Source organism: Trachurus japonicus, chromosome 9, assembly GCF_045865225.1.
Source record: "Trachurus japonicus isolate A0001 chromosome 9, Traja_1.0".
NCBI lineage: Eukaryota > Metazoa > Chordata > Actinopteri > Carangiformes > Carangidae > Trachurus > Trachurus japonicus.
Window position 1 is genome coordinate 28,883,579 of NC_140915.1, and position 19,610 is coordinate 28,903,188.

Genomic DNA, 19,610 nt, shown 5'->3' on the forward strand with positions numbered 1-19,610 from the left:
CATTAAAAGCAGCCACAAAACCAGTGCAACAAGTCCCAGGATGAAGCTCAGACTCCTGTTGCTAAGTTACAGATGAATGTTTTCCTATTTTTAGTGCTGAAGACTAGGATTCTCGTTGCAAGAATATATTTTCATTTGGAATATGATAATTGTCACAAAATGAATTGTTTCATGCCATTTTGAACTAGAGTAATTAGATAATAGATTAGAGGAAGCTTAATGCAGAGCTGTCCTCTGGGGTTTGAGAGTACCTCTACAATAAGATGTTGAGGAGAGGGATTTTATTAATTTATAATGACTTGATGGGATGCAATGCAGAATGCATACCTACAAATTTTGTAGAGCAAGAAAAGCAGTTTTAATGATTTCAGTAATTTTGGTTTCTGTGATAATTTTTTTTTAAAATCCATTTGAATGTTCTAGTTTGGGGATCTGGGTGTTTTGTGTTGGCTTGCATGCATACACATTTGTATATGTTTGCTTATCATGCTGTTATTGGTATTTGAGATGTCTAAGGTTGTCTGTACCTGTTTTCCAGGTACAGTGGCGTCTTCCCCAGCCTCAACATGGCAGTGAAACGTCGGGAACAGGCACTGCAGGACTACAAACGGCTGCAGTCCAAAGTGGAGAAGTATGAAGAGAAAGAAAAGACTGGGCCCGTTATGGTCAAACTACATCAGGTAGTGTGTTTTTAAAGCTCGGATCGGTGCACGTGTTGGTCCACTCGAATGCTCCCTCTATCTGCAGAGGAGCAAAGTTCACTTGCTCTTACATGTTGTGCGTATTGTGAATTGAGCACAATAAGTGGAAAAAGACAAATGCTGACTGGATATGAACAAAAATAGTTGAGCACATGCATACTGTACATGTGCGCTCCTTCACCCACGCAAGCTACCAGGCTCTCAAGTAGTGCCTTTTCAAAAAGGCAGTGCTGCACATCTACAGGCACGTAATTGAGAATTGTAGACACACATATGCACACACTCACACACCATCAGGCCAATACAGAAGCGCACACATTCACAGATAGCGCTGCAGTGTTGCCTATGCTGTTGCCTCTAACACATCCTCACATGGCGAGCCACCCACACACATTGAGAAAAGCACTGTCAGGGGAACAAAGCCTTGAAGAGGCCCCTACATCCCTGCCCTTTGAATCCCGGTGCACTTAAAGAAATGATCTTGACAAAACACTCTTATGCCATTTCAACTGGCATGTGTAAAGAAAACTAACTAAGGTGAAGAGACCATACCATTATGCAGCAGATAAACAATATGTTGTAGTTTCAATATAGCAACTCCCCCCCCTTCCCCTTAATAAAAATTCTCACCCTCTCACACATATTCATTGTGCATCCATAACTCCATGCCTACAGTAGACTACCCACTAATACATTCACACACAGATCAGTGGTGCTGGAGTCCACTCACAGCCAAGTCTGCCCACATTACCCACTCCTCCTCACTGTTGTCGTGATTACAGCCTTTTTTTTTGCACTGCTTCTTCGTGGGAATTAGGCAAATATCTTTCTGAACAATAAGAAAAAGGATGCTAATGATGGCTCAATACTGAATTTGCTAACAACAAACTTGTTTCTCTTTGTTTTAGTCATTTACCTTGTGGAAGAATCACTTGTGTGTCGTGTGAATTACAAAATGAACTGGTTTGAGTGAAAAGAGAGGCGGGGGGGGTCTCTGAGGTCAAAACTAAATAGTGACCACTGGTGGCCTGTTGTCTTTTGTTTCCTCTCTCCCGTCCACACCCCAGGCCCGAGAGGAGCTCCGACCAGTCAGGGAAGACTTTGAAGCTAAAAATAAGCAGCTGCTGGATGAGATGCCCAAGTTCTACCACAGCCGCATCGACTACTTCCAGCCCAGCTTTGAGGCTCTCATCCGGGCACAGGTCAGTGACCCCCATCCCTGGGGATGAACACACAATGATGCGCTCACGCATTCGCACATACACCCACCCCGAAGTGTGCTGTAACGCCCTGTGAGCATTGGTTAAACAGTGGATAAAGAGTCTGGTGGAAGGGAGTGCATAATCCTGGCAGCCTGTCTCCCTCCATGCTGTCCTAATGTGATTAACCCCCAATGACGGCCCACACTACTGTGTTTAGCCCAGGAAGGCCTCATCTGTCTGGCTCCACTGCTGTCCTGCAAGCCCTCCTCTAACCTGCAGCTTCTCTTAAAGCAGCTGGGTGTCTCAAGTTAGCGCCAACATGTCCCCCCTCCCCCACCCCAGACCTGCTTGGCCCTGTCATTTCCTCCTCGGGACAGCCACCGGCGCACTCCTAATGAGTAAAGTAGATTATTCCAGACCTAATGACAATTATGGAGGTTCTGTGATGTACTTTGAACTTAAAATTAGCAAACTGAGCTATCAACTATAATATTTCCACAAATCTAAACTCAGATCTTTTTCACTTTTGAGGTTACATCTAATTTTTTTTTTTCTTTACCATTTTTACCTGGCTTTGTGCACTGCAAGAGCTCCTATTAGTCACACTAGCTATTTTACTCTTGTCTACATCATCTTTATTCATGTAGTTCACGCACATGAATGAGCATTTACACACATACACACACAAGTCACACGTGGGTGGCCAGTGGACCAGTGGACCTCATCCCCAGCCCTGCTGCATGATCAGTTTCATCCTCCACTCCCTTCTCTCCCAGCCGCTTGTTGCTGCTCAGCTCCCAGCGGCAGCAGGAAAAGGCACAAAGGCTGCCTTTGTTGTGAGCCTTCAGCTTCACTACTGCAAGTCCTGTCCAGCGACTGACAATGGGACACACAGCCTGACCTGTCCACCTGTACAGATGTTGATGAACTGAGACATTGTCTTGATACCCCCCCCTCCTCTCAATTTTGAATTCTCTGCTGCATGCGTGCATTATACACACTTCAAAATTACTTCCTTTGTCTATTTTTTCCAGTTGTTTCTCTTTGTCCTCACAAACAGTGGTCATTCATTCTTTAAGGACTTACTGAACTTGTATTTGTAGGCCAAGTGTAACCTCTGCACAAACACTAAGCAGCTGGGACTATGGTATATTATAATGCTTAGACAGAAGTCGTGTAAATTAAAGTTCTACCTCACCCAAAGGACCTTTTTTTGTATCGTAGGTGGTCGTAGCTGTGTAAGGCTCCGTTTACTCCTCGCGGTGGCTTCAGCTAATTGAAACGGTAGTGTGTCTTTGCTACAAAGGCACCCAGACACTGATCTGGTGTACATTATCATCACTGGTCATATGAACATTTCCGATGGCCATTTCAACAAGCCACTTTTGGTAAAAAAAAAAAAAAATATCCGTTTACCCCCACAAACCACAGTAACCCAATACTTATGGCCCACTCATGTGGCTTAGGTGGCAAATATTGGTATAAACATACAAAGGTCTTTCAGACTGACAATTCAAGAAGGATTTAAAACTTGACTTTTTTCCCTTCGGCTGATGGTGTCAAATTCTGCTCATTACAGAGTGAGACAAACATTATTTCTATTTAAGAGATTTGTGTTTTACTTCCAATTTGACCTAGCCCTTATCCTGCCGTGACCCTTAGCAAATCAGTAAGCATTTCTCCCACTGGTGTCTTGGTTGGTCTTGCTGTTCAGCCTACAATAGGACACACATGCAGTTTCTGAGAAGCCAACGATGCCCCCTTAAGAGCATGGTATCGTATGCATCGCTGTGTGAATAAATATTGAGATGTGTGTGTGGGTTTCAAGGGGTTGTATTTCCCAGTACTTTTATTCTCTGCCTACTCTTCTGGAGTCTTGTAATGTGATTAAAGTCTATTAATCATCAAAGCAACTCTCTAGGGAGCCTGACTCATGAACTAAGGGGAAGAAGCAGGGGTGGGAAGTGTCAAAAAAGCTTTCAGTGAACACTCTCTATCTCTTGTTCAGATCGAGAGAGAAAAGCAGGGTCACTACCCACTGAAGTGCCTGGTTTTTGGGGCTTTGTCTGAGTTGTTTGATATCTGTGGGCTCCCTCTTCTCCTCTCGAATCAGTTCTCATTAGCGAGGTTGAAGAGGTATGAGACCAGCAGCTTCAGACTAGTCTTGGTAAAGGCAAGGTTAGACTGTGCAAGTGGAACAGTTTGGACATTAATCTGGAGTTTTCCCTGAGAGGCGTCTATGACAGGTCTGTGGATTGACACTGACTTTACAGGACTATTTTTCCTGCTATTACAGCTTTTTTCTTTTTTTCCCCTGCTGCTCCTCAGGTGGTCTACTTCACTGAAATGTACAAGATCTTCAGCGAGTTAACAGACCAGATCGACCAGGCAGGGCTGACTGATGAGCAGAGGGAGAGGGAGACCGAGGCCAAGCTCAGCGAGTTGCGTGCTCTGTCCATTGTCGCCGACGACTGAGGGAGGAAAGCCGAAAACCGGGAAGGGCTCCTTTCATGCCTCTCTGAATGGATTGCACTCTTTTCAGGCTCCTCCGCGCAGTTCAAACGGACAGCAATGGCCTTAACCTGATTATCACTTTGTTTCCTTGCGGCCTCATCACCCCCCAGTTCCTCTTGCACTACACTCCCATGTTTCATTCTCTGTACAAAAACTCTGTGCAGCTAAAATGCCACATTAACAAAGCCATCAGCCAAGTGCAACGTTTTAAGCCAATATGTTTTTTTTTTTTGTTGTTTTTTTTTTAAGTAAAGGAATCAAACAACTTTCGTCATAACTAATTAACGAGGTTTCACTTCTTGGTTTCAGAGATGTCTATAAGCATTTGTTTCTAAAGTAGGAAACGATCAAGGAAATGTTGTTATTAGTCATTTCTGCTTTGTCACCAACAAACTGTAAAACATCTTTTTTATTACCCAGCTTTGAAATTACAAACACTACACAGTGAATGTTATGTAAGGTACTGTAGGTTATCGGCAACACAATATATTTCTGTATTCTGGCCTTTGTTTGTTATCTGGTTAGCTCTGTGCCGTGGTGTGTGACGGCTTTTGATGGGGATTTACAGGATGCTACCGGTAACATCACCTGTGCATTGTGTGCCTGCATTGTCCTGACTGGATGTAACATGAAAAAACTAACTTGTGTGAAGTGAGATTGTGCCTGTGCAGCAGTGCTGAAACATTGACCACTCAGGCTGCGGAGAGAACAAGTCGCCATTGAAATCAAAACGCTGTCCAAAACAAAGGCTGGTGCTCCCTCTAGTGGGAAATACTGATAAGACACAATTTCTTTTTGTTCACACCATCCATCCTTTGTTCTATTGTTGGTGGTTCAGTTCATCTGTTTGCAAAGAGCCTCACACATTGTTGGCAGTCTAGAGAAAGTATTTTCTCTGTTCCCTGTGCACCAGGGTTGGAAGCCAACCGTTTTTGGCTTTTCTTGATTTTGGACCAAATCATACTGTCATTGCACTCATTTGTTTTCCACCTTTATCATCAGGGACAGCCTCAGTATGATGGGCATGCTCTGGTTAATGGAGCTGTAAAGTAATGTACACACACTGACTGCTCCCATATCACCTAAGTGGATTTTTTTTTTATTTGAGGTGTCACACCAAGACGTCGACTATTTATTCTTCTACAGTCCTGTTTTGACTGTGGAATTTGTCTTTGTTTCCTACTGCATGTAACTGTTGGAGTAACATGTAAGTGTATTAATGAAGGTGTTTTTCTAAACAAGTTTAAGTTGTAGTACTGGTTGTTTTTTTTAAACATAATTAAGTGAATACTTTAACATTAGTGTTGGTTTTTGTAGGTCTATAAATGTATTAATATCAGAATGTGACAGTGTTTTCAGCTGTCCTCTTCATGTACAATCAATCATGAAATAAATCAATGGTGACAAACCATGTCTACAATCTGCATTGTGTTGCCTTGATCATTCAAGTGGATTGGTTATCCACTGCATGTCTCAGTGTGTCTGTGTCCGTGTGTGTGTCTCTTGCAGGGAACCAAACATGCTGTGATTTAACCACACAAAAGAGTTATGAGTTAATTATCTTTATTTCTGTTCAATTTTGCTTTACTGGAATTAGTCAGTAGTGTCTGTTCCACAAATCTCAATATAAGCAGTATTTACAGTACAGTTTGTTTTTGTTTCTTAAAAATCATTGCTGGTTGTAGCCCTCATTAGTTGTAATGGTTTAACATCTGGTGAAGGATTACATGCTCACACTGGTCTAGGAAAATCTTCCAGAACCAATTAGAAACATGACCATTGAGCTAGGATCAAGGATGTTCATGAAATGCTTACATCATAGTGACCCAACAACCTTAAAATACACACCTACAGTACAACTAATGCAAGTTCTGGAGGCCTCACAGATACAGTGTCCCTTTAAAAAAACCTTGCTTGGGAAAACAGCAGGGCAGTGTAAATAAAATATCTAACTGTCTGTGCAGATTGCTTCCTAAACAACATCTGTGATTCTCCTCTCTACAACTACACAATAATTTACATCACTGTAACATCTCCCATTGACTCAACATTGAATTAGTGACAAGGACAAATAATGGTTTGGTCCCATTCTGTGTTATTTTTTATGTGAAGAGTTAATGTATTATGTGGACAGAGGTCGATGTAAATTAAAACTTATTTGAAGCAAAATACCAATATTCCAAAAAATATCCATTTGTATATTTTAGACGAGGCACTGCTGGACGTTTAATTTTTTTCTCACCGCAGGTTCCCTTTTTTGTTTTTTCCCTTATTGTAGACCAGGGCCCTGTTTCAGAAAGCAGGTTTAGTGAACACTTGGAGTTAGTTGACTCTGAGTTAAGGGGAAACTGGGTTTTCGGTTTCACAAAGCCGGTTCAGCTCGACTCTGAGTCAGTTACCATGGCAACACACTCTGTGGATCTAACCTGTTCGGGAGCAGGTTTTCTTCAACTAACCCTGAGTTTCTCCTCTTTATCTGAAGCCTGCAGACTGAAAGCAGCAGCTGATGCCGTGTATACTCCGCCAAGAGGATTATTACGGGGTGTTCCCACCAAACGCGATGACGCTTCATCGCGCGTCGAGATTACATGTAAAGTCAATGCAAACACGCGATTAGTCGCGTCATCGCGCCGGGCGATGCGATGGACGCGATAGCGCGGCGCGATGGACGCGAAAAATCGCCTCCATCGCGTCGCCCGGCGCGATGCCGCTTCATCGCTCGAGTTCAAATAATTGAACTTTTGCGGCGAATTCGCATGAAGACGCGCCGCGACAGCCTATCAGCTTTGAGATCGTCACCGACGTGTTGACGTACGGACGTACTGGTGTTCCCTTGGCAGTTTAGTCAGAGCGAGTCTATTGACAATATTAGAAGTTTTCTGGTTTAGATTAGTTTATTATTCAGATCCCCATTAGCTGCAGCAAAGCCACAGCTCTTCACTGTTGCTTTTCCGGTTTGGAGATTCGGACCTGAAAGCCCGTTATCACTGCTGTTTTCAACCAGCGGGCGCTGCGAGCCGGCCACCCCGTCCCAAAGCACTCAACAGGCGGTCAGTCACACAGTAGTTCACGGAGCCGTCTCCTCCTCCTCCTGCAGCCAGAGACCCACACCACTGTTCCTGTCCCATCTACAGGGACAGGAACAGTGCAGCGACGGTGGTTATCTCAGCCAGAGAATGAAATAGTGGGAGAAATGTTGTTGTTTGGGCGGGCTCGTCGCGGGCTCGCCGCGTTCATCGCGTTTGGTGGGAACACCCCGTTAGACCTCGATTGGTTGTTTTATCCTGGATGAGTTGTTTGAACGTTCCCCTTTTTCTGCACCGTCAGTTTATCTGAACAATATTCTCAGCTCTCACATCGCTCACATGACACATCGAGGACAAGGGCACAGTTCAAATTGCTTTTCTCTCTCCCTCTATTTTAGGCTAAGTTAGGCTATCAGTCTATCAATAATCAATGTAGTATTAAGAGACTCAATGCACTTATCAATATATTTCCAGGTGTGATTCAGGGTCTACCCAGAGTTTAGATTTTAACTCAGAGTTTGTTAACCCTGCTTTCTGAAACGGGGCCCAGTAACCCTTGGGTGTTGTGTGTGAATTACTGAGTAGAGTCTTTTAAATGGCTGTTTTGCTGTACATGCTTGATATCTGTTCCTGAAAGGCTTTGCGGATGTCGGCACGTCTACTCTTCAGAGTTGGTGTGAGGAGGCCATTGGCGACACTGAACATCTCTGGGTGCAGGTGAATGTCCTTCACCTGAGAGGAGACAAGTATGACACAAAACCACAATAAGAGTCGGTATCAGTGTGTTTGTCCCCTCTGAAATGTAACTGTCTGCATAGACTGCTCACTTGTTCAAAAGACTTCAGCCCTGCTTCCTTTCCCACAGCTGTCAGGTCTTCTAATACCGCTTTCTTAACGTCCTGTTGGGAAACAGATAATACATGTAGTAGAATCCATAGAGTACTATAAAGCAGTGAGATGTTTCAAAATTTGGAGATATGACTTACTGGATTCTGGCAGAGCTCCTCATAGGAACCAACAATTCCCTGCTCTTTAGCCCAGTCAACAAACACCTCAGGGTCAGGCACAACTATGCCTATGAGATAAGACTGATACCAAGAGAAAATCTAATATTAAACTTGTATTCTGCAAATGATTTTTATAGAGAGCAGGAATTACATCATATCTATACCTGTAAACTATCTCCATGTACGAACACCTGGAGCACAGGGACACAACGCATGTAGACGTTTTCTATCTTCTCGGGAGCAATGTACTCTCCCTGGGACAACTTGAAGATGTGCTTCTTCCTGTCAATGATGCGTAGAGTCCCATTCTAGCAGAGAAGAAACAAAAATACACATTCGCTCGTTTACAAGGGAACTAGAAGTGCAGAGTATTGTGCTTCACGCACAGGCTGATTATCCTGTCTCATCTTACAGGAAGCCACTGGCCCACATCCCCACTGTGCAGCCAGCCGTCACCGTCCAAGGCCTCAGCTGTCTTCTCTGGGTCCTTCAAGTAGCCCCTGAACACACTGGGGCCACGGATGCAGATCTAATGCAGGGCAAAGGTGTGACGAGTGTCAGCAGGCAGCACATTGTCTGTGAATATGTTGAGCATGATCACACGTTTGAACTCACCTCTCCCTCTCCGTTCTTGGCAAAGTAGTTCATGTCAGGAATGTCAACCACCTTCACCATGGCGCAGGGTAAAGGAGCACCAACGTGACCTAACATACACACACAGGGGGAACCAGCATGGGCACAAAAACACAAACAGCTGAGAGGGAAAACAATTTTTACCTGCCTTTTCCTGATGTTTTGTTACCTGCGCTCCAGTCTCCTGGCATAGAGAAAGTGCAGCCTGCAGTGCACTCTGTCTGACCATAACCCTCAAATATCAGACAGCCCAGAGTGGCTCTGAGGAAGGACAGCACTGTGGGGGAGATGGGCGCTGAAGCGGTCAGAGCAAACCGCAGATTACCTCCTAAACTGGCCTGTAACAGAGATAGTACAGACAGTATTTTGTGGAAAATAGCTCAAACACTATCATATTGTGCTAATTTCCATTTTAACCATTCTCAACCTTGGTCATATTTCCCATCTGCATTGACAATACTGAGCCAGAATCTCTCAGCTCTTGTTTGCCTGTGAGCACACTTCTCCAATACACTCCCACAGGGCCAATATGCTCCGCGTGATTTTGGCACCCATTGCTGGAATAGTTGTGCTTCTCTTGTAAAGTTTGGATACAAATTTGTTCTCTGTTTGAAGGGTTGCCGGTACCACTGTGTTATCAACTATAAAACATAAATAGTAAAGACCTGGATTAACAGGAAAAACTGGTCAATTCAGATTGAAAACCAGTGTGCAGTAGGTCTTTGGGCAGCTGAGTAGGAATGTTCAAGATTCAAGATTCAAAGTCAAGGACAACACAGTTTAACAGAAATAGAAGAACTGACAGAAAATGTAGCTTGTAGCGACTGACCTGAATCCTGTTGAACACCAGTTTGTCCCACAGGCTATTGTTACGTACAACTCCGCTGCTAAGCTCTGCCTGCTTTCTCCTCACGGCATAGTGAAGCAAAGCCCGCCGCAACGGAGATGTCACAGACCCCAGGATCTTTACAGGGACGTAAAGATGAAGCCAAGTTTAAACCATCACCCGCCAAGACTTATGTCTCCAAAAATGCCTCGTGAAGGGCAACAAGTGGGTTTATTCACTGACCTTGTCATAGATGCGATTAAGTAATCGAGGCACAACAGGAAAGAAGGTGGGTTTCAGGGTTTTAATGTCATCCATAAGAAGAGAAATGTCCCCTTGGTAGAACCCTACTCTGGCCCCGTGGCAGAACATAGAGACCTGTGACAGAAATAGACTTAATTTAGGGTTTACACACAAAAACACAAACATCTGTGAAGATCAACTACCTGAATCATCCTCTCAAACATGTGGGCAAGCGGCAGGTACGAGATCGACACATCCTCTTGTTGGATCACAAACGAACCCTGAGAGAAAACGAGACATAAAAATGAGCAAAGCACCAGGGAGAGATAAAGTTCAGGCAGCAGCATACGGTGAAGCATCGCAGGCAATCAAACATGCTGTATGGCTTTTTCAACAGCAGTTAAGATAGCTGAATCTTTATACCGGGGCAATTAGTTAAAGTACCTTGCAGCGACAGGGGCAATCAAACACCCAATTAATCATACCATTAGACACAGCAGGGAGAGGGACAGCTTTGAGATACAGAGACACAAGCAGATGGGAAGTGATGCAAGCTATGAGGCTGTTCTCAATTAGACAAGGAGGTGGAAGTGTAGACAGACCTCCAGGATCTTAATGACAGAGGAAGTGTTGGAGGCGATGTTGCCGTGGGTGATCATGGCTCCCTTGGGCTTCCCTGGATAAATAAACAAGACATTATTGCAGTGCTCTGCATAGCATAGGAAACTATAGCGGTGCCACAATGAGAGGTTGTTAGTGGGCACTGAAGGACACTCCTCTAATGATGTGAGTGAAGGATAATTACGGAGAGACTTATGAGATCAGACGATACCTGTGGTTCCACTGGTGAAGCAAACCACGGCCAGATCCTGGGGCTGGGGCGGCTACAGCAGGCAGCAATAAAATATGAGAATATGACAACGGGCTTCCTCCACTCTTAATTTAAGCCCTGTTTACAAGTGAGTGTTAATGATATCTTATGGGACAGGAGCAACAATAAAACTGTCAACCTAGCATTTAGAGGGGGATCAGGGATATACTGGAACCAGTTTGATGCGGTGACACAGCAGCTGAGAGACGATAAACTCACCACAGGATCTTTGAGGTTCTGCCTTCCCAGGTCCTACGATGTGAACAAAGATGAGTCATTCATATCAATTTACACATCAGCATTGATTAAAGGGGAGACGTTTCAATGAGTCTGCATTATAGGGATTCAGTGTTTCCACCCTGCTTACCATGAGCTGCTCCAGTTTCAAAACCTCCACCTCGCTGGCCTTCGCCCTCTCCACGAAGGCTTCACTGAAGTCGGTAAAGAGAACCAGGCAGGAGAGCTTCGGAGTCACGCCTTTCTCCTTGTTCTCCAGCAGAGACGCTGCCTTCTCCTCGCGGTCACAGATCACCAGAGAGATCTCCGCTAAGAATCCACCACCACACACAGACACCATGAACTTTACTCACCTCATGCAGAAAAACTCCAGTGTCACTGCTTCACAAGTACAAGATCTAATACATAGATAGTATTTAGGCATTTAATAATGTATATCATTGGAATTGTTTAGTGCTATGTGCAGTATTTAGTTAAGATTTATTCATACTAAGTATCAATTTCTGCTCATAAATTTCTACTCCACTCAGATACGGTGTCTCTGACAGCCATGCAAATATTTGTAGCTTTGTAGATTTGAAAAGGAAAAAAAAAGATGAATTACCATACAATGTTTAAGATTTAAAAAAAAAAAAAAAAAAGGTTCTGGCTGAAAGAGCTTTTGGTTTTTATTCCCTTAGAAAGTGTCTATTGACAGGTACAACAGTAGTTGGACTTTGAGACCAATGTAATATATACTTAATAAAACTAAAGTAACAGATTAAAGAGAAATTGAAAAGATTTTTTTTTTTTTTTTACTCAACCAGCACATTTACAAGGACATTTACCATTCAAGCATTATAATACCTCTGTACCTTTATTTAAGCAGGGTTGAGATCAGGACTTTCATTTGAAAGCAAATAAATTACCCTACAAAGCACCTTACTACTATTCCCACGGCTGTTTCAAATGTAACTATTTCTATAGTTTCTTAGATGATTTATTTTATATATTAATCACACATACAGTACAAGTCAAACGTTTGGACTAATTTTCACTTAAGGGTGTCCAAACCTTTTGACTGGTGCTGTATGTTAACAGTCTCCAAAACAACATTGTAGGAGAATGGGCACTATGCATTACTCATCACAATGGTCAATCTGATTGGATATGGGACACTCGCATACACATTAATCATAACCATGTTCATGTTTTGTGATGAACTGGTGAACCTTTAAAAGTCATCAACTGCATGGGAGTTTGCTTACCCAGGTTGAGTATGTGCACCATGGCCTCAAGCCCCAGAGTGTCATACAGAGGCACCACAGCCATGGAGTAAGTGTAGCAGGCCAGTTCAGAGATGATCCACTGTCACCAGCAGAGGGAGACAGAACAGCACAGTTAGACTCACTCACTAGTTGTGTACCATACTTGTTGAGTCAGATATCTAAACATTAGAGAGGACATTACATGCATTTCATATTTGCACTACAAGAGAAAAAACACCACCTAGTGTGCAGAGTGCAGACCGGTCTGATAAAGATCAAACTGTTTCACCCTCAGTCTACACAGGAGGGACAAAAATGGCTGTGCCTAATGGAAATGGTAAAAATGAGTTTTGGGAGCAGACATGTTTCCAGTATTAGCTGCCCTAGAGACCCACTTTCACCAGCAGCGCTTTGCTCACAATATGAATGGAGGGAAAACACACATTTAGGATGCACACAAATACAAATCACATTTTAAATCTGAGAAACTCATAAAAAGATGGGATTCTGGGCTCCAAAGGTAAGTAGGATAATCACTCACAACCCTCTATGGAGGTGTGTGAATGAGAATTTGTAAAATTTGATTTAGGTGAAATATTACTTTGAATTACAGAGCTGTGGGGAATTTTAAGGATCAACAATCTTGTGCAGTGTCAAGATGAGTTTTCATCTTAGAAGTTATCTGACCTAAAGCTCAGAGATGATCGACCAGTGTGGGAGCACTTTTCCCACTACGAGACAGTGAAGAGTTCGTACCTCTGGTCTGTTTTGTGCAAATATCCCAACAAACTGCTGTGGGTTGGGCTGGCAGCCTTTGGCCAACAGCCCAGAGCCCAGCACCTGCGCCTGCTCGGCCACCTGAAGGACAGGACAGACACAACACAGAGTCACGTAACAGAAAACTGTGACGACCGGAGGATCAAAATAATAAAACATGTCCGACCTCGGTGTAGGAGATCCACTGGTAGGGCTGGCCCGGCTTCCTGAAGCCAAGGCAGGCGCCGTCTCCTGAGGACACAGGACAGGAGCGTCACAACAGTGTATGGTTTACAGCATGCTGTCTGTGAATGCTTTGTCTTACTACAACAGTAAATCACCTTTAACCCTAGAACACTAACGTTGGGTGATTTTCACCCACACGATTCTTGTCATGTGATTTTCATTGTGTTGCTGCTGTCTGAGTTGCATGGGTCCTTGGGTAGCTTCAGGCTGCTCATTGATGTCATTAATGGTATGTTTGTTTCCCTCCTCCCATCTATGGATTTTTCAAGAAGCATGCGTTTGGGTGATTTTCACCCGACGGTAGTGATAGAGAGTAACATCTCTCCCACAGTTGTCAGTGATGCAGGAAGACTGTGCCTTCACTAGACAAGGCTCACATGTCCCAGGAATGGGTAGACCGAAGAACAAGTTCCCAGCTCCATTATTTTTTTTGTTTGGAAATTTCTCGTTAAGGATTACCTGATTTTTCAATAATTTTGCTGCCTTTTTATAGGGTACCTTTTTTTTTTTAATTTTATGTGATATTATATATTGGGAAATTAAAGAAGAGTACTACAATTTGGCATACAGTGTTGTACTTTTACATAAATTGATGAAAACTATATTTTATCCGGAATATTATATCGGGTAAAATATACCTGAAGTTAGTGATGGTGTTACTAATTTTAACGTTAGTGTTCTATTAATTATAGAGATACATTTTCCTTGGAACCTTACTTAAATGTGAGCTCTGATTACACAATACAATTTAGGTTAAAGTTCAATGAAATGTGTTGTGGAACACCTGAGATCTTCAGGCCTCTCTGGAACATGTCATAAGCCGTCCTGGTATCATCATAGTAAAACTCCAGCAGTGAGTCATCTTTCAGAAGAGCCGATCGCCTGCAGCTGGGATCTCCCTATGAGGGACACCATCATTAAAATAGTGAGTCGTTCACACACTTAAACCCTAAACATGATGATGCAAACAGTGACCGTGATCAACTCACGTTGACGGCTACAGACTGGGCTTGTAGATCACAGGGGGGACGCATGGGTCGAGGTCGGGTCACCAGCCAGTACGCAGTGAGAGAGGCCAGGGCTCCCAAACCCAGCAGAGAGGAGGGCGACAGAGACAGGGAGGACAGGGAGAAGGAGGACAGAGGCAGAGATGGCAGCAGGCTCCACAAATCCTCTGATTCAGACCCTTTGAGACCCGTGCTGGAGCGGAGTGACCTTAACCACTCCTGGAAATGCATATCTGAGAGAGAAGGACAGGGAGAAAAAAAAACCCTGTGAAACAGAAGGAAATTACATGGTGCATTCACATCACAAGCATTTCTTTGTGTAGCACCTCCTGCAGGAAGCAGCACAACAATAAACACGTAACAAGCAGCAGAGTCAGTGTCCAAGTCACTTTTTAAAATACCTCTCAACTGCTGAAGAATGTTTTTATCTTTTCTAATGCGAGCACTTTTTGTACTATTTATCTGATAAATGCATTATTTTGTGCTCTTTGCATTATTTGTATTTTCTACTTTACTTTACCTTTACTTGGATGCAACTTTCTTGAACAGCAGTAGCTCTGAGAGTGATAGATATTAATCGTGTATCTATCTTTTCATTTCAATTCATTTATTGATTATTTAGCCTGAGAAAAGAAACAAAGCCTGATTGAACATCTTTGAATGACTTGTTTTTCTCCATCAAACAGTCCAAATTGCAAATTGTCACATTTAATAAGCTGGAACCAGCAAATTCACTTTCACTTGATAAATGACTAACTGATCAAAATGGAAGCCTATTTATTTCTGTGAATTAGAATCAAAATTCATGACTTGACTTTTCATTTGAGAATTTTAAAAAGTATTTAGATAATATATATCCAAGAAGCAGCTTTTATTTAATGCATTTGAGGACAATGGAGGAATGAAAGATTTAATTTAATTACTTAAGTTAGGCTACTTCATTGTAAATGTAGGATTTTCTCCTTTTCTACTCAATTAAATATCCTCACTAAAACTGTTTAAAAACTCTATAAAGGTTTCCATTGCTTGACTTTAAAGTTTAAACCACTTTCTCCCACAGTCAACTCTGTTAATACACCACAAACTACCTTAAACACACAGCAGGAACATTTCAAACAAAAACATCATTCCACTTGTGGAAGTCCAAAGAGTCTGAATCACTCTGGATCACCAGCTTGGTACCACACACAGAGGGAGAGGGAGAGAGAGAGGGAGAGGGAGAGAGAGAGAATAAAAGGCTGTGCAGGGGAGGATGGGGGGTGGAGAGACACCAGGAAGTAATAATGATTGGCTTAACAGAAACAGGCAGCGAGGTTACTCTGAGGCATGTTGTGCCACTCTTTCATCCAACAGGGAGCAAGAGAGTCAGGGTGCGTACAGTAGCGGGGGGCTGGTGGGGAGATAGGGTGAGGGGGAGGACCAGCTAAGTCCACCCCCACCATCCAGTGCCAGAGACTTGATTGTTCATATCAAAACTGAATGGAACCGGGACAAACAGGGAGGAGAAAGGCAACTCGAGAGCGACGTCTCGCCCCCAAACACACTCTGTCAGTGTTTGCTCACGTGCAAACTGTAAAAGCTACACTTCTCCCTAAAACTGCTCATTTCACATCGTTAAACAAAACCACTTCATCCTCCACCAAAGGAGGAATTCACCTCACTCCTTTCCAACATCCATTCCCCTCCCCAAACACCCCTCAACCTCTCACCCACTTTCTCCCCCCGGTGCCCAATAGGAGTGGGATAAAGAGTGATATCATACCCCTCCCTCCTCTTTAACGGGGCTGATCCTGAGCTGCCTCCCTTTCCTGCATGGGCAAAGCGATGCCACACTTGCCTTCAGACGATTTATAATCTACTTTAAGCTTCAATTTATGTGAATTAAAGCTGCTCAGTTGCCACTTTTCACCTTGGGGAGTAGCAAAGCAGCTGGTGATCCCCTTGAGTCGTTTCAATAAGTAAATAAATGGAAAGCAAAGGGCTTTATGAAATGTGACACATCAAAAAAAAAAAAAAAAAAATGATGACAGCGGGCTGTGAAGAGGCTTCCTGTAGCCCCTTTCTGTCTCTCTCTCCCTGCTCCCTCCTCTCTCACTGCCATTCATAATGGCTATTGTCAAAGCCCAGACAGAGACCATTGTGCTCCCAGCTTTTACTCCCTGGAAGACATGAGACAAAAGAAAATGGCACACACACGTGAAAATAGACTGAGTAGAATCAAATGCACCTTCACAGCCTATGCCTATCCTGCTGGGAGAGAGAAATCTGCCTGTTCCTGCAGTTCACACCTGAATTTCTGGATGACGACTGCAGAGCAGGATGCTTATGACACATGATCAAATGAAGTGGATTAAATTCATGTTTGGTGCTAATGATGTAAATATGGAAATAAACAGACATCCTGCCACGGAGTGAGCAGAAAAAAGCCATAAAACAACAGAGTTCAGGTTCACAGGGAGGCAGGAGACATGTAAGCGTTAGCCTGAGGCAGTCTGCACGTCTGTACACATTTACTGCTGTTGACAAGCAGAGACAGAGCTGAGAGCACTGACACTATTCAGTTGGTGTGTGATCAAAACAAGACAGAAACAGTAACTCACAAATACAGAGACCAGAAACTGGTTTAGTCATTGGTGAGAAATCCAAGTGCCAAAACATTAATTGTGCTCTGAACATGCAGTACGACAGGTGAGGAGTGAATAGAGGAGAGTCAATGAAATTAACAACATGTTTACAATCATATTTTTAAATTGCTGACGATAATAAAAGAAGAAGGTTGTCTAAGGTGAATCTGGGCTTAAATATAGGCTCGCTATAGATGATGTTGTTGCATTATAATTGTTTGGTATAGTTCAAGTCACTTGTCACTGGAGTATATTTTGGCAACATCAGCAGCACTGTCAGATAAAGTCTACTTTTAACAACCCTGCCAAATCAAAAGGAGCCAGTGCAGGGACTTTCAAAGTGGAGGAAAGTGAACTCAATTTCTTGCTCTATTTAAAGCTCTGGCTGCCAGACTGTTCATGTTTTACATTACTTTAAATGGTTTTTGCTCAAACCTGGCAGCATCAAAGAGCAGACAATGCTGCTTTTAACAAATAGAAACTGAAAGTTTTTCTCTGCCAGACAGAACACAGGGTTAACATTGATGTTCTTTGAATGAAAGAGTGAGGCCAATGTGGACATCATCCTCTTATAATAAATGGGGAATATATTTAGTTTTCTTGTAGCAAAGCAAAGATTCTGCACAGAACAAATGCCCGAATGACATGTAGCTGTGTACAGTAGACTACAGGGCTTCTGTGTTGATGGGAGCGATGCTGGGGAATGCTTCCCCCTGACCCAGAAAACTACAGGAGGTGACACAGAAGAGGAGGAGGGGTGACAGGGTTTTGTACCCACACCAGCAGCAGCAGCAGCAGCAGCAGCAACAGCAGCAGCGATGAACTCTGCACACTTTCCATGTGCCCAGAGTAGTGAATGGTCTGATCAAGGGGAGATGAGGAGAGAGTTACAGGGAGGACACGTGAGGCTGGCCGGGCAGCGGGGGGAAACCAGCAGAAGAGAAAGAATGAGACTCAGGGGTGTTTTCCGGCTGTGATTCCCAAATGAAGCGTGAAGAACACAGACACACACTTGGTCACAATGACGTTTTTCTTGTTGAGGAGGAAGGACGTGAATGAATGAATGAAAGAATAAATGAATGAATGAGAAGGACCACGCAATCTGTGCGTAAAAACAAACCTACACTCACCATCTACATCTGCTCTTGTCTAAAATTCGCTTGAAATCAGTAACTGACAATGTAATAATAGTGTGTTTGTTTTTTCACTCACCCCTTAGGTTTTTAGTTTCATGTAACCACAACAAGCTCCAAACTTCCCTCTGCAGAGGTAATCCTCCAATGTTTAGCAGAGCACCACACCTCACAGGTCACTTTTGAATCAGTGAGTGTTTTTGTGCACTAGGGCGGATCTTCTAACCCTGCACAGTGCACAGCTGGGTGCAAGAGCCTCAGCTGCCATACCATACTCTGAAACTGTCACACACACACACTTATAGAAGATACCACAGAACTGGCATGTGGCCATGTGGACAACTTCAAGCATGCATGGCCCAAAATATCCAGACGTTGAAAAAAAAGAAAAGAAAAAAAAGCTTGGACCTGGATCAACATACCACAGCACTGTAGGGTTAATTGACAGTTACACATAAGTTTGAAAAAATACTGCAAACAAACTGACAAACAAAACATTTAGTAGCTATACTTTGAGCAGTAGTATACTTTGAGTAGCCTATGTGCATCATGGAGTGATTCTGCAAACAATGCAGGAGTAGCCTATAGAAAAGCACCATGAGGCCAGTGTCACTTACAGCTGCAGTTCAGTTTTGGTAATACATCAGTTGTTATTGAGAATAACTAATTGTCTGCGTCTCATCTGTGGATCAATGAAAACTCCGTGCAACAGTTTGTGAACAGGTTGATTGTCCTTCACTTTTGCTCCTCAGACTTTCACCGTCTCACTCACAGCTCGGCAGCCTGAGAGCCTGAGCCTCAGCGAGCTGCTGCTGCTGCTGCTGCTGGGAAACTTTTCTTCTTCTCAGATCTGAGCCTGGAGTCTCCGCAGATGAGCGGATCAAACTCAATTCGAGCAAACAAATAAAGAGAGAAACTCTAACATAAACTTACCTCAGAAAAACGCCGGTCTGTAGTTTTTTTTCCCCTTACACTGCGCTGGAGTCACTACTTCATCAGCAGATCCATCGAAATCCGTTCACACGTCAAGCCAGAGACAATACATGACCATATCCTGTAAAAACCTTCACAGTAAAGGCGCGACTGATGGCAGCACTGCGCACCTTAGATTGAAGCTTGACGTTGAGTTATCAGCAGAAAAGTGTATATAATAGTTTGAGGAGGGGAATAATTATGTATTATAAAGCCTATATAAAACTAGGCCTATGTAGGCTATAGAATAAAATTACTACTCAACATGCAACGTCATGCAGTAACCTAAAGCAAAAAGTGGAGAAGAGGAAAACAGAACTGACAGATTGAAATAAAAACTTTCTGCATGTCTCTTCTGGCTTATA

The 19,610-nt window shown here is 43.3% G+C and overlaps 2 protein-coding genes across 4 annotated transcripts in view; one reads left to right on the forward strand and one right to left on the reverse strand.

Annotated features, from left to right (window-relative positions):
* The window catches only part of bin3 (bridging integrator 3), a 29,775-nt gene extending 23,936 nt beyond the window's left edge, over positions 1-5,839 (forward strand). Inside the window, exons 7-9 of the mRNA XM_085787167.1 lie at positions 539-680; positions 1,769-1,903; positions 4,232-5,839. Of these exons, the coding sequence (XP_085643293.1) occupies positions 539-680; positions 1,769-1,903; positions 4,232-4,378 (424 nt within the window). The 3' untranslated portion in view covers positions 4,379-5,839. The remainder of the gene's footprint in view (positions 1-538; positions 681-1,768; positions 1,904-4,231) is intronic.
* Positions 5,840-6,065: 226 nt separating this feature from the next.
* On the reverse strand, positions 6,066-19,323 carry acsl2 (acyl-CoA synthetase long chain family member 2). Of its 3 annotated transcripts, XM_085787169.1 has the most exons (21): positions 19,207-19,323; positions 14,499-14,749; positions 14,294-14,408; positions 13,451-13,515; positions 13,264-13,365; positions 12,508-12,607; positions 11,391-11,569; positions 11,243-11,275; positions 10,985-11,036; positions 10,755-10,828; positions 10,356-10,433; positions 10,153-10,287; positions 9,913-10,047; positions 9,253-9,421; positions 9,066-9,154; positions 8,863-8,979; positions 8,615-8,758; positions 8,430-8,531; positions 8,271-8,342; positions 7,998-8,175; positions 6,066-6,704 (listed from the first exon to the last, which is right to left on the reverse strand). In XM_085787169.1, the coding sequence occupies exons 2-20, from the start codon at positions 14,745-14,747 to the stop codon at positions 8,035-8,037; spliced, it is 2,151 nt and encodes a 716-aa protein (XP_085643295.1). In that variant the 5' UTR covers positions 14,748-14,749; positions 19,207-19,323; the 3' UTR covers positions 6,066-6,704; positions 7,998-8,034. The 3 variants fall into 3 exon arrangements, with proteins under 3 accessions (XP_085643295.1, XP_085643294.1, XP_085643296.1); XM_085787168.1 differs by lacking the exon at positions 6,066-6,704 and having other exon boundaries at positions 7,989-8,175; positions 19,207-19,322; XM_085787170.1 differs by lacking the exons at positions 6,066-6,704; positions 19,207-19,323 and adding an exon at positions 18,891-18,914 and having other exon boundaries at positions 7,989-8,175.
* Between the last annotated feature and the right edge of the window lie 287 nt (positions 19,324-19,610).